The sequence below is a fragment of the Sardina pilchardus genome, chromosome 23 (assembly GCF_963854185.1).
Source record: "Sardina pilchardus chromosome 23, fSarPil1.1, whole genome shotgun sequence".
Lineage (NCBI taxonomy): Eukaryota > Metazoa > Chordata > Actinopteri > Clupeiformes > Clupeidae > Sardina > Sardina pilchardus.
The window spans coordinates 24,824,855-24,837,354 of record NC_085016.1 but is presented as its reverse complement, the minus strand read 5'-3'; the positions used below and the strand labels follow the sequence as shown (position 1 = coordinate 24,837,354).

The 12,500-nt window shown below is 48.5% G+C and overlaps 1 protein-coding gene across 2 annotated transcripts in view; it reads right to left on the bottom strand.

The window, feature by feature from the left end:
• The window catches only part of mgat5 (alpha-1,6-mannosylglycoprotein 6-beta-N-acetylglucosaminyltransferase), a 161,680-nt gene that overhangs the window by 32,594 nt on the left and 116,586 nt on the right, over positions 1–12,500 (bottom strand). For both annotated transcript variants that reach the window (XM_062527449.1, XM_062527450.1), the window contains one exon: positions 10,629–10,762. In XM_062527449.1, coding sequence (XP_062383433.1) covers positions 10,629–10,762 — 134 coding nt within the window. The remainder of the gene's footprint in view (positions 1–10,628; positions 10,763–12,500) is intronic.

The following is a 12,500-nucleotide window of genomic DNA, read 5'->3' as shown; positions in this document are numbered from 1 at the left end:
CCAGTGACTATCAGAAGAGTTAACATGAGAGAGGCGTCTTTTGAAACAAACACACACTCACTCTCTCTCTCTCTCACACACACACAGACACACACACACACACACACTGGTGGTGGTTTCTAAATGTGCAAATGTGCACAAGCTGCTGGGGTGTGTAGTTGTGAGACACTCCCTAACATACACTGGGGGTGTGAGGAGACAGGCGAATGAGCTGGAGATTGGTTAAAGTGCGCACACACACACACACACACACACACACACACACACTGGGGAGACATTGCTCTCACACCCAGCCTTTCATTAGCGAGCTAATCCACTGTATCAATGTTAGCGAGGCGTCGTTAGCACAGTGCGGGGCAGCCAGGCTACAACTCCACTTTAATGCCCACTCTAAAGGAAACGGCAGGGAAGAGGCAGAGGGGGAAAGCTGGGCATTAAGGCTTTGGGAGTGAATGCAGAAAATGTGAATGTGTGTGCATGTGTGAAGGGGTGTGTGTATGTGTGAAGGTGTGTGTGTGTGTGTGTGTGTGTGTGTGAGAGAGAGTGTTTGTTGGTCTGAATGGATGAGTGGTGAATTATGGATTGTATGTGAACCTGCTAGTGTGTAAATAGCCCTACTAGCATGTGTGAGTGTGTGTGTGTGTGTAATTAGGAGTGCTGGGCTATAAAACCCCTCTTGCTGTGTTAACCTGATCATTGCCTGCGTGGCACTGATAGGACTTGTGTGTGTGTGTGTGTGTGTGTGAGTGTGTATGTGTGCGATTAGGAGTTAGGCTGTAAAACCCCTCTTGAGTTCACGAGGCTGTGTTAACCTGAACACTAATGGGGCTTTGTGTCTGTGTGTGTGTGTGTGTGTGTGAGAGTGAGACAGCGAGCGAGAGAGAGAGTGTGTGTGTTAACCCAATCATTGCCCACATGGCACTGATAAGGCTTTGTGTGTGTGTGTGTGTGTGTGTGTGTGTGTGTGTGTGTGTGTGTGTGTGTGTGTGTGTGTGTGTGTGTGTGGTGTTAACCTGATCATTGCCAGCGTGGAACTGATGGGCCTTTGTAGGCTGACAGCCCTTATTTGCATTTCAAAGGCCTGGCCCTACAGTGTCTGATCACTGGCCAACAGACCTGTGGCTCTCTCTCTCTCTCTCTCTCTCTACCCTTCTCTATCCCCTCATTATCTCTCTCTCTCCCTCCCTCCCTCTCTATCCCCTCATTATCCCCTCGTCTGTACCCTCTCTCTGTCCTTTACCCCTGCTCTCTCTCTGTAATCTTCCCTCGCTTGTTTTTCTCCTCCTCTGCCGTCTCACTCCCTCACTCACTCCCTCCTTCCCCTCTTTCCTTCTCTCACCTTCTCTCTCTCTCCCTCCCTCTGTCGCTCTCTTCTTCTTCTGCATCGTGCCAAAGATCCTTTTGGGAAACGCTTGAGAGAGGGAGGGAGGGAGGGAGGGAGGGAGGGAGAGACGAAAGGAGAGGGGGGAGTAAAGGGGGATGAGAGAGAGAGAGAGAGTAGTGAAGAGGCAGCAGAGGTAGAGATAGAGGTAGAGAGAGTAGAGCAGGGAGTGAGGTAACAACAGAAGAGGAGAGGGGGAAAGAGAGGGGGATAGAGAGAGGAGGAGGGAGGGAAAAGAGGGGGATAGAGAGAGGAGGAGAACAGGAGAGAGGTAGGCAGAGAAAAAAGCTGAAGAATGAAAGGAACAGAGGGGAGAGGTAGAGTGATGGGCACAGAGAGGGAGACGGAGAGAGAGAACAAGAGAATGAGAGAGAGAGGGAGCGAGAGAGAGCGCGTAAGAGAGAGAGAGGACACAAGTGCACCCCCTCCTCAGTACTGAAGTTGGTTGCCATGGAGATGCCACTAGGAGTGCAAGCCTGTTTTGGGCTCACATATCTCCCCTCTCTTCTCCCCTTCTTTTTTCTCTCTTTCGCCTTCTTTTCTTCTCTCTCTCTCCCTCTCCTTCCCTGCTCTTCCTCTCTTTCCCCTCTGATTCTCTCTCTCTCCCTCTCTTCCTCCCTCCCTCCATCCTTCTCTCTCTCTCTCTCTCTCTCTCTCTCTCTCCCTCTCTCCAGAAGTGACCCTTGAGCAGTGTGGATCCGGTGCAGTCCGACTCCTTCAGCTGCACTCCAGTGGCCCTCCACACCCTTGACCACACCAAGGGAGCTGAGCTGCTAGAACATTCTCTCCTTCCCCCTCTGACCCTCTCTCTCTCTCTCTCTCTCTCTCTCTCTCTCTCTCTCTCTCTCTCTAACACACAATCTGTGTCTTTGTCTCTCGTTCTCCTTGTTCTCACTTCGGCTTTTTCCATCTCTCTGTCACAGACACACACACACACACACACACACGTCTCTCTGACCCCCCCCCACCACCCCCAATCTCTCTGTCCCATATGCCCACACACACCACACACAACACCCACACGCTGACACAAACACATGCCCACACATACACACACACACACACACACACACACACGTCTCTCTGTCCCCCCTTCTCTCTCTCTTTCTCTCTCTCTCTCTCTCTCTAACACACAATTTGTGTCTTTGTCTCTCTTTCCGCCCGTTCTCACTCTGATCTTCTCCATCTCTCTGTGGCTGCTCTTTGACGTGTCCCTGCACTATATGCGGACGCTTCTCAAACGGATGTCTGACCCTTCGGGTGACTCGTATAGGCTGGTTACATGCGTACATTATGCGCTCATACAGTATGTGTGAACAGAGTCTCTGTGTGGTTGAACAGGTTGAACGGGGTTGGACACACACATGAACAAAATCTCAGCATGTCCTTTGCGTCGTTCAGACATGAGCTCATTTGTAGAGCATAATGTTCATCTGAAATACTAGGAGGGGAGTAGTGCAAGAGCCGGCTACAGTAAGTGCGGAGTCCCAAATGTCTGGTTATGTAGTTCAGATTGATATCCACAGAACATGCAGACTTATACATACTGTATGTCTGGAAGCAGCTTGTCACACACACATACACACACACACACACACACACACACACACACACCCCTTTCTCTCTCTCTCTACCGTGCTGTGTGCCTGATTTCAGAGCAGAAGAGGAAACCAGGAACGGCCGTCAGCGCCTAAGCGAATGAGGAAGCAGAAAAAGGCACGCCGAGCAGTTTTCACGCCAAGGTGAAAAGAACAGGAACGCTTCATTTTAGCCATGACATCGCAAAAATCTCTCCCATGCTCTCTTGCTATCGTCGCTTGCTTGCTCTCCATGTTCCACTTTATTCTCTCCATTCTCTCTCTTTTCTCGCATGCATTCACTCCTCTCTCTCTCTCTGGCCCCTTTCCTACCGACAGGGAAAATAGTGATGTTGTTGAGAAAAAACATGTATCATCAGTCTTACAGGTGTGTGGGCGAACATCTCCACTGTGTGTGTGTGTGTGTGTGTGTGTGTGTGTGTGTGTGTGTGTGTGTGTGTGTGTGTGTGTGTGCGTCTCAGGCTCTGATCATACCTATCATTAGCGGTCTGTGTCTTGTTAGGCGTAGGAGCCTGCTAGCAGCCTGTCGGCAGCTGTGTGTATTTGTGTGTGTGTGTGTGTGTGTGTGTGTGTGTGTGTGTGTGTGTGTGTGTGTGTGTGTGTGTGTGTTTGCTTTACAGATGGCTGAGCTCCTGTACAGCACAACACGACACGCATCTCTGCTACTGCTTTTAATGGTACTCATTAAACCAGACACACGCTCGTGCACACACACACACACACACACACACACACACACACACACACGCAACTTGATTCACACAGGTCTTTGTGGTGGTCACGCACCTTCACCTGTAACCAAGGAGTGTGATCTGTGGTACTTAGTGTCACATCTCTCTCTCTTTCCTCCTCTCTCATCCGCTCATCATTAATCTCGTTACTTAGCAACGCTGTCCCATCAGATGACAGAACACAGTCTGGACCCTTAGCCAGTTTTAAACAAAGACAGGAAATCCTCCGACTCGAGCAGGATCACCTTCCCTCCCCCCGCATCAGTATTCAGCAGAGATGTTATCACCACCACCACCACCACCACCACCGCCACCGCCACCGCCACCACCACCACCACCACCGCCACCGCCACCGCCGCCGCCGCCACCATCACCGCCACCACCACCGCCACCGCCACCACCACCACCACCACCGCCACCGCCACCGCCGCCGCCGCCACCATCACCGCCACCATCACCGCCACCGCCGCCACCATCACCGCCACCGCCACCGCAGTGCCGTCGAGCAGAACGCCGCATCGCCATTTCTCCGTTTGTTCTGCATCAGCACAAATATCAAATGGCAAATCTCGCTGCCATCTGCCCAACACTGCCCTCCTCCACCCCCTCTTTTTTTAAAAATACTTAATAACAAAGTATTAAAAGTTCAAACTTTTATTTTGGAAGAATGCATTACCCCCATCTTTTAAGACTTTTGTGGACCAAATATCTTCTTTTTTGCCTTTAGAGAAAATGACATTAGAGAAATATAACAAAGGCTATCTGTTTGATGAGTTCTGGTGCCCTATAATTTCTGGTCTGATAAATATGAACAGGTAGATTCTAAGCCTTGACATGATTCACATTATAAAGAAAAAAAAAATGATAATAATAATAACAATACTACTTCTACTAATAATAAATCTTATGTTGGTTATTAAATATATGCACACTTTGAGATTGAAAGCAATGCCCCCCATACACATTTCCTTTACTTTTTTGTTTTCTTTATAACGTAGCCCTATCTTTTATCTTCTCAATGTGTGTGTGTGTGTGTGTGTGTGTGTGTGTGTGTGTGTGTGTGTGTGTGTGTGTGTGTGTGTGTGTGTGTGTGCGTGTGCGTGTGCGTGTGCGTGTGCGTGTGCGTGTGCGTGTATATATAGACATATGAATGTATTTTCTGTTCTACGTAATCTCTTCTTTTACTTTTATTTATTTATTTTTTAATTTTTGGTTATAGTATTTCTAAGTTGTTAATTGGATTATCCCTGTGTGTGGGTGGGGGTGGGGGGGATGGGGGGGCATGGGGAAATAATCAAAAAGGACTTGTAAAGTATATGAAAGACAAAGAAAATGTATTTGCATTGAATGTCCTTTGAAATAAAAAGATTTAACAAAAAAAAAAAAAGTTCTTAGGTAAGCGTTTGGAACAATGGTGTGAAAAATGATCTGTCTCCGAGTCTTGCGTTGGTATTGTTTCCTTGATAGATTGTGTGATACCAATACACTTTGTGAGAGGCAGGAGGCACACTCGATTCTAATGAATTGCATTATGCTACAATACGCTATGCAGTGGTTCTCAAACTGCGCTATGGGTACCACTGGTGGTACATGGACTCTCTGTAGTGGTACTGACTCAAAACAGTATTTACACTGTAAAATATGTAGCTCAATTGGCCTACCCTATTGTATTTTAATGTCAGTTATAAATTGTGCTTGAAGAGCCGTTTGTTCTCAGAGGTGGTACTCGTTATGAAAAGCTTGAGAGCCAGTGCACTACGGCTTGTGTCCCTTGTAAGGGACGTTTGTTTTCGCTGGTGCTTTCCAAACAGCCAATGAGAAGCACTCTGCAGTCCTCTCCATCAGCCCTCCAGCCAACAGGTACGTGCAGCTCCATCGTCATGGCTACAGGAGACCGATGCTGCACAGTAGTTCACCATGTTGCGGGCGACCTCATCTCTCTCTCTCTCTCTCTCTCTCTCTCTCTCTCTCTCTCTCTCTCTCTCTCTCTCTCTCTCTCTCTCTCTCTCTCTCTCTCTCTCTCTCTCTCTCTCTCTCTCTCTCTCTCTCTCTCTCTCTCTCTCTCTCTCATTCTTTTCTCCTTCCTGCCATCTCTCATGCATTCACTCCATCATCTGGATTACGACATGTTGCTGCTGCTTCAGGCCATGTGGCTCAAGAGAAAGAACATGTACGGACATACACACACACACACACACACACACACACAACAGGATCTCTCCACCAGTGGTCCGATCACACGACTCGACTCTTGCATAACAATACTTCAGAGAGGAACTACTACTGCAGGGAAGGCAGCACTTCTCTCTGAGAGCGAAACTCATAAATAACCCTGTTTGATTCAGCAGGCCAACACACTAACGGACTACTGGGCGGGCTCATACACGCTGACTTTGGATTGCAGTGTATTTAATGTTGCAATGCAGTTCAATGTTGCAATGTTGTAGCAATGTGTTCCGGCAATCTCCACTTCTCGAGGCCCCTTGAAAACAATCGGTTCTATCTGCTACACACACACTACAGGGGGCAAGAACATGGGGCCCAGGGTGTAGCACTGTTGACTGCAGCAACTTGCGCTAGGTAGAACCGATTGTTTTAGTTTTTTCTTTGAGAAACAGAGATCTATGTGAAAAAAAAAAAACGCCCGGAATTCACCTCTTCAGTGTAAGCTCTTCAAAGAATATCTCCTCTCGTAGCACTACATACAACTAGTTTTGCTGATCCTGACTCACCACCTAATTGTTTCTGTTGTGGTGCCCACAACATACTAAACGTCATGTAATGTAATGTAATGCCCTTTTACCGCGGGCATGGCCAAGTGCGGGGCCTATCGTGCACGGTGCACTTTCAGCACAGGCACAACACAGCCAAACTGCTCCCTTCAACTTTATCCTCTTGCCCTTATCCGGTCACTAGCCTAATAAAAAAACATCACTACCGCTCTCAAGATGTCTGCTGGCCCTCTCTGACCCCGCCATCACTTCCCTTCTGATAACGACTGATAGCCCCTTGTGAAGTCCCGGGACTGCCTGAACTAGCCATTCACCCAGTGGGATGTCCTTCCTGATACCTCGGTATAACCTCTCTTAAAGTGACATGCTTCACCGCTTCATACGCAGGCTTGGTGGAGCAGAGGTAACGTTAGCGCCTGACAATCGGTTCACCCAGTTTAGGTATCCGAACACAAGATACCCAAGGGCAAGGCTTTCAAGGACCACAATGTAAGATAAACTTTGTGGTGCTATTGAGGCAATTGCTCTATTTTTATTTCAATCAATCAATCAATCAATCAATCAATCAATCAATCAATCAATCAATAAACCCGCCATTGAGTCAGTATTGCTTTGGATAAAAGTGTCTGCTAAATGTCAATCACTTTCGCATTTACTTTTACGCCACGTCCTGTCCGATAACTCTTTATCATGGTCACTTCAGAGTGACCTCGCATAACCTCGTCCGGCGGCGACCTTCTGCAGGAATGCGGTGTGTGTGTGTGAGTGTTGACGGAGGGCTGGAGGAGGTCTGGTGTGAGTTTTCGGCGGGGTCTGCGAGAGCCAATCCTGTTGGAGTCTAGCCTGTGACACCTTTCAGGGAGTCTTAGCCTAATAACACTTCTCACACACACACACACACACACTCACACACACACACACACACACACACACACACACACACAGGCCCATGACACCTTTCAGGAGTCCTAGCCCAATAACACTTCTCATGCTAATATAAGGTCTATAAAAGCAGCCTGACTCCCCCAGCCAGCTTAATTAAAACAGACCATTAGTGAAAACAGTGAGGTGTCTGATAAGCTCAGGAATATGTGTGTATAATATGTGTGTGTGTGTGTGTGTGTGTGTGTGTGAAACTGAGCCAAAATGAGCTGTGCAGTGGGTGGAAATGAGCCATAAGTGTGTGTACATGTCTCTGCTGAGTACCTTATGTTTTTATGTGTGTGTGTGTGTGTGTGTGTGTTAGGCATGTGTATATGTGAGTGAATACAATTTGAGTGTGCCGCATATGTTTTCATTAGTTTATGTGTGTGTTTGTGAAAGAGGGCATAGTAGATGCTGGCTGCAGTGACAATAGTAGTTATTCTGACTGCTCTTCAATGCTACGCTAACTCCTCTGATACCATCACAGACACAGAGATGCTAACATTAGCACCTGCTTATGTGCACTAGTAGTTATTCTAACTGCTCTTCAATGCTACGCTAACTCCTCTGATACCATCACAGACACAGAGATGCTAACATTAGCACCTGCTTATGTGCACTAGTAGTTATTCTGACTGCTCTTCAATGCTACGCTAACTCCTCTGATAGCATCACAGACACAGAGATGCTAACATTAGCACCTGCTAGCCTGCACTGACGTGGCCACAAGGCCAACTCATCTCTCCGCACTGCACCTGCATGGAACAAGCAAGAGTGTGACGAACCACGGAAAATATGCAGTGATGAAACTTCACACCCAAAGTGTGCCGAGGATGTAGCAGATGTGCGCAGAGTGGAGAGAGTGTGTGTGTGTGTGTGTGTGTGTGTGTGTGTGTGTGTGTGTGTGTGTGTAGGAGAGTGTTATCTGTCCATGCGCTCGAGCGGGCATTCAGTGCCTCTGGCCTTGGTGCCAGCGCTGCCTTGGCATTCCTGTGCCCATGTGTGTGGTGTTGCCACCGTCGTAATGCTTATCTGATTGATTGGCGTCTATCAGAGGGGAACAAGGAGGGCTGCTTTGCTGCAAGAGTGGCTTTCTGGCTGCAGTGAGGTGGCATGGAGAACAGGCCAGGGGGCATTTCACGGCTGGGCTGAGAGACAAGGAGGGAGGGAGGGAGAGAGGGATAGAGAGAGAGAGAGAGAGAGAGAGAGATGAAGAAAGAAGAGAGAGAGGGAGAGAGATTAAGAGTAAGAGTAGGAGAGAGGGGAAAGAGAGAGAAGGAAAGGGAGATGTAGAGAGATATGTAGAGTGAAAGAAGGAGAGAAGGAGAGAGATGAAGGAAGAAAAGAGAGAAGGAGGGAGGGTGAGAGAGTGAGAAAGAGAAAGAGAGATGAGGAGTGATAGAGAGATGAAAGAAGAGAGAGAATAACAGAGGGAGAGAGGGAAAAAGAAAGAGAAAGAGGAAGAAAAAGAAAAGGAGAGAGAAGAAGAGAGAGAGAGGGAGGGAGAGAGAGAAGAAGAGAGAGAGAAAGGAGTAGATGGGTGGGGAGATCACCTGAGGCAAACTCACAGAGCGTGCTCAATGGAGCGCTTTCTAAAAGGGTTCCACACAGTCTGATCCCCCGGCCCCCCCCCGGCCCCCCCCCCGGCCCCCCCTCTACTGAGTCCTGCTGCAGACACACTCCAATCCAACCAGGAAGCAGAGGAACCCATTCACACACAGTAAACCCTAAACAACATAAACAGCACTGCTCAAACGAAGCCCCGCTTAGGAGCTCATTCTTCCAGAGCTGACTAAAACAACAAGGCTCGTGGGCGCGCGCACACACACACACACGCAGATACAGACACAGGCTCACGCACACATGCACGCACACGCACACGCACACGCACACGCACACACACAGGCTCACACACAGGCTCACGCACACATGTACACACACGCACACACACACGCACACACACACGTACACGTAGAGGAGCTCAACCCTCCTGAGTCAGAGTCTGGGAATAAGGCTCATTTAATTCCCCCACTAAGCTTTTAGCCCCATTGCATTTGAGATGTGGCGGGCAGCGGGCGCAGCAGCGTGGCATTAATAACAATAATAATGATGATAGTGGAACCAGCTCTGCTCTGCTCTGCTCTGCTCTGCTCTGCTCTGCTCTGCTCTGCACTCGCGCTCTCTGGGGATCAGCTCATCACATGCACACTCATTTGCTCCGCGCTCTTCCACCGGCTCCGCTGCGGATATCTGGTGGCAGAGGAAAGAGCTCACGGCTCAGGATGAAGGTCGAGGGTGTGTGTGTGTGTGTGTGTGTGTGTGTGTGTGTGTGTGTGTGTGTGTGTGTGTGTGTGTGTGTGTGTGTATGTGTGTGTGTGTGTGTGTGTGTGTGTGTTTGCAGATATATGTTGGAGGAGTAGACCTCTCATGGTTTGTGATGAAGGTCGAGCTGTGTATGTGTGTGTGGTGTATCGTATATGTGTGTGTGTGTGTGTATGTGTTTATTTGTGGGTGTGGGTGCGTGTGTGAGTGTCTGGGCACTGACACACACCTGCGCCCCTCGTCAGCCTTGCACCTGCTCCGTGCCTTAATTACACAAGGCTTCCGAGAGCAACGAAGAACAATATAACACCCCACACACACGCATCCGCAATCAGCTCATACACCCCCTCTGGGAAGCACAGCTCCTCGCTCCGAATCTGACACCAGCGGCCAAATCACAGCAGATGTTGCCCCGCCGTACTCCAGTAGTACTCGCGGGTTTACGCTCTCCAGCTGCACTCTCTAGCAAACATAGCCGTCTCTGGTACCAGGGAAACTAGGACGCCAGTGGAGTGTTTTGAGTCTGAGCGTAAGTCTGAGCGTAAGTTCTCCATAACCATCTCTGGTACCGGGGAATTCCAGAGAAACTAGAATGGCAGTTGAGTGTGAGTCTGAGCGTAAGTTTAAGCGTGAGTTTAGGTGTTAAGGTGTCTCTTAAACCCTCGCGCTGAAACGTGCTAGTTCTAAACTAGCGCCGCCATTCCTTTTCAGCTGCACCATTTGCTCGTCAAGTTGAAACTAACCGAAAAAGGAACTCCTGGGCATCTTCAGACCAACAATAACCAATCATAACTGATTTTTCCAGCTCGCAAGCCAACAGAGAGTTGCTCAACTACCTTGGCAGCAAGTTCCATTTGCTGCCGCTAGGGTGCGTCTAGATGCCTAGGCTCAGAGATCCCGTCAGTGCTCGGAAAAGGGCTCCAGGTAAGACGCGACGTACCTTCCAGAAGTTGTCCACCTTCCCGTAGACCAGGGACTGGTTCTCTCGCTTGACGTCGCTCATGTGCCTGATGTCGCTGGCGTTCAGGTGCTGCTCCACCACAAAGCCCAGGAAGGTGTTGTCAGGGGTGTGAGCTATAGAGAGAGGCACACACACACATTGGTTACACATACACACACACACACACACAGACCTTTTTAATTTTACAGACAACAAAGACTGCAGCTATTGCATTAGGCAGGGAGCGCTAATTGTGTGTGAGACAGTAATTGTGTGTGAGACAAAAGTTTACAAAAGTGCATGCATAGGGCTGTGCCACCAAATGCCCCTACAGACACGTGAGAAGAGGGAAGCCCACTTTGGTCAGATGATGGGGTTTTGGGGCCTTTGATTTTATCGGGTCAATTGCTGCTGGACCTCTGTAATCTCCTCCGAGGTCAGATAAGGCCGTCAACGGCACCACTAGCGGGCCTAGCAGCGCCCCTGGAGCTACTCGCCAGGACTGCATAAACACACTCAGCGAATGATGTGGAAACAACTGGGGAAAGACATGAGGAAAACTTACTCCGTGCAGTGTTTGGGACACACACACGCGCGCACACACACATGCACACACGCGCACACACACATGCACACACATGCACGCACGCACACACGCAGGCAGACGCTCACACCCCCATGACGCAGTCAAATAACTTTAAAATCAATCCCCAACCCCAAATCAAATAAAGCTCTCTCCCACAGCACCAGATTACAGTATAAGCTGGTCTAGGGACTGAACTTCACTACTTCCCCCAGGAGGGACAGCCGTAGCGTAACTTCGAACGGTCATCTCTCTCCCAGTCCTCTCCGCAGTCTCGTTAACCAACGGAGGACAGGAACCATGGGAAATAAAACCACAGCCATCGACAGCAGCCGCACTCATCAAAGTGCGAGCGGTATTAGTAAAAGCGCTCCGTGGCAAAATATTGAACATGCGCAGCGCTTCGATGGGCTAAAACGGCCCGCTTGCATTTTTTGGAAAGGTTGTGTAAATGATTTAAATTCAAAATGAATGCTGAAGACAGACAAAACCATGTGGACTTAAGCGAAAGGAAATTGCAGCTACTCTACTAGGACCCATGATTATGGGCTAGAAGTTCAGACAGGCAGAGAGGAACTATGGTACTCTGAGCCAAAGAGTTCAGATGAGGGTAGAGTGGAGGAACTATAGGATCTACAGACCCTTTCAACAAGAAAAACAAAAAACAATGCTGGAAAGTTGTATTTCAACAATGCTTGAACATTCTATTTCTGCTTGAACGTTCTATTTCAACAATGCTTGAACATTCTATTTCTGCTTGAACGTTCTATTTCAACAATGCTTGAACATTCTATTTCTGCTTGAACGTTCTATTTCAACAATGCTTGAACGTTCTATTTTGTTCTGCTGCATTAAGATAACTTATTATATGGCTCTCTAGAATGTTGAGGGAGCTCCCATTCACTTTGAATGGGCCTCTCAACGTTCTACCGGTCCGTTATATTTGCATAATGACCGCTCCGAAGGTATAATGACCGCTGCCAATGGCAACGGGTTCACTCTGCTAGTTGTTGCGGAAGCCACGAAACGGTAGCCAAGTCATTGCTAAAGACACATTGAGATAAGTTTCTTTTTTCGTTTTGGCTAACTAGCCATATAATAAGCGCGATAATGTATAGAACGCCGGTCATTATCTGAAAATAATTCCCTTCAGGACGAAGCAAAACCCCTCCGCTGCGCGTCGGGGTTCAGTTCATCCTGTCGGGAATTATTTTCCGATAATGACCGGCGTTCTATACATTATCCCTTACATATGGAATGGAACGGAAACCTTGTGGGAACAACTATGA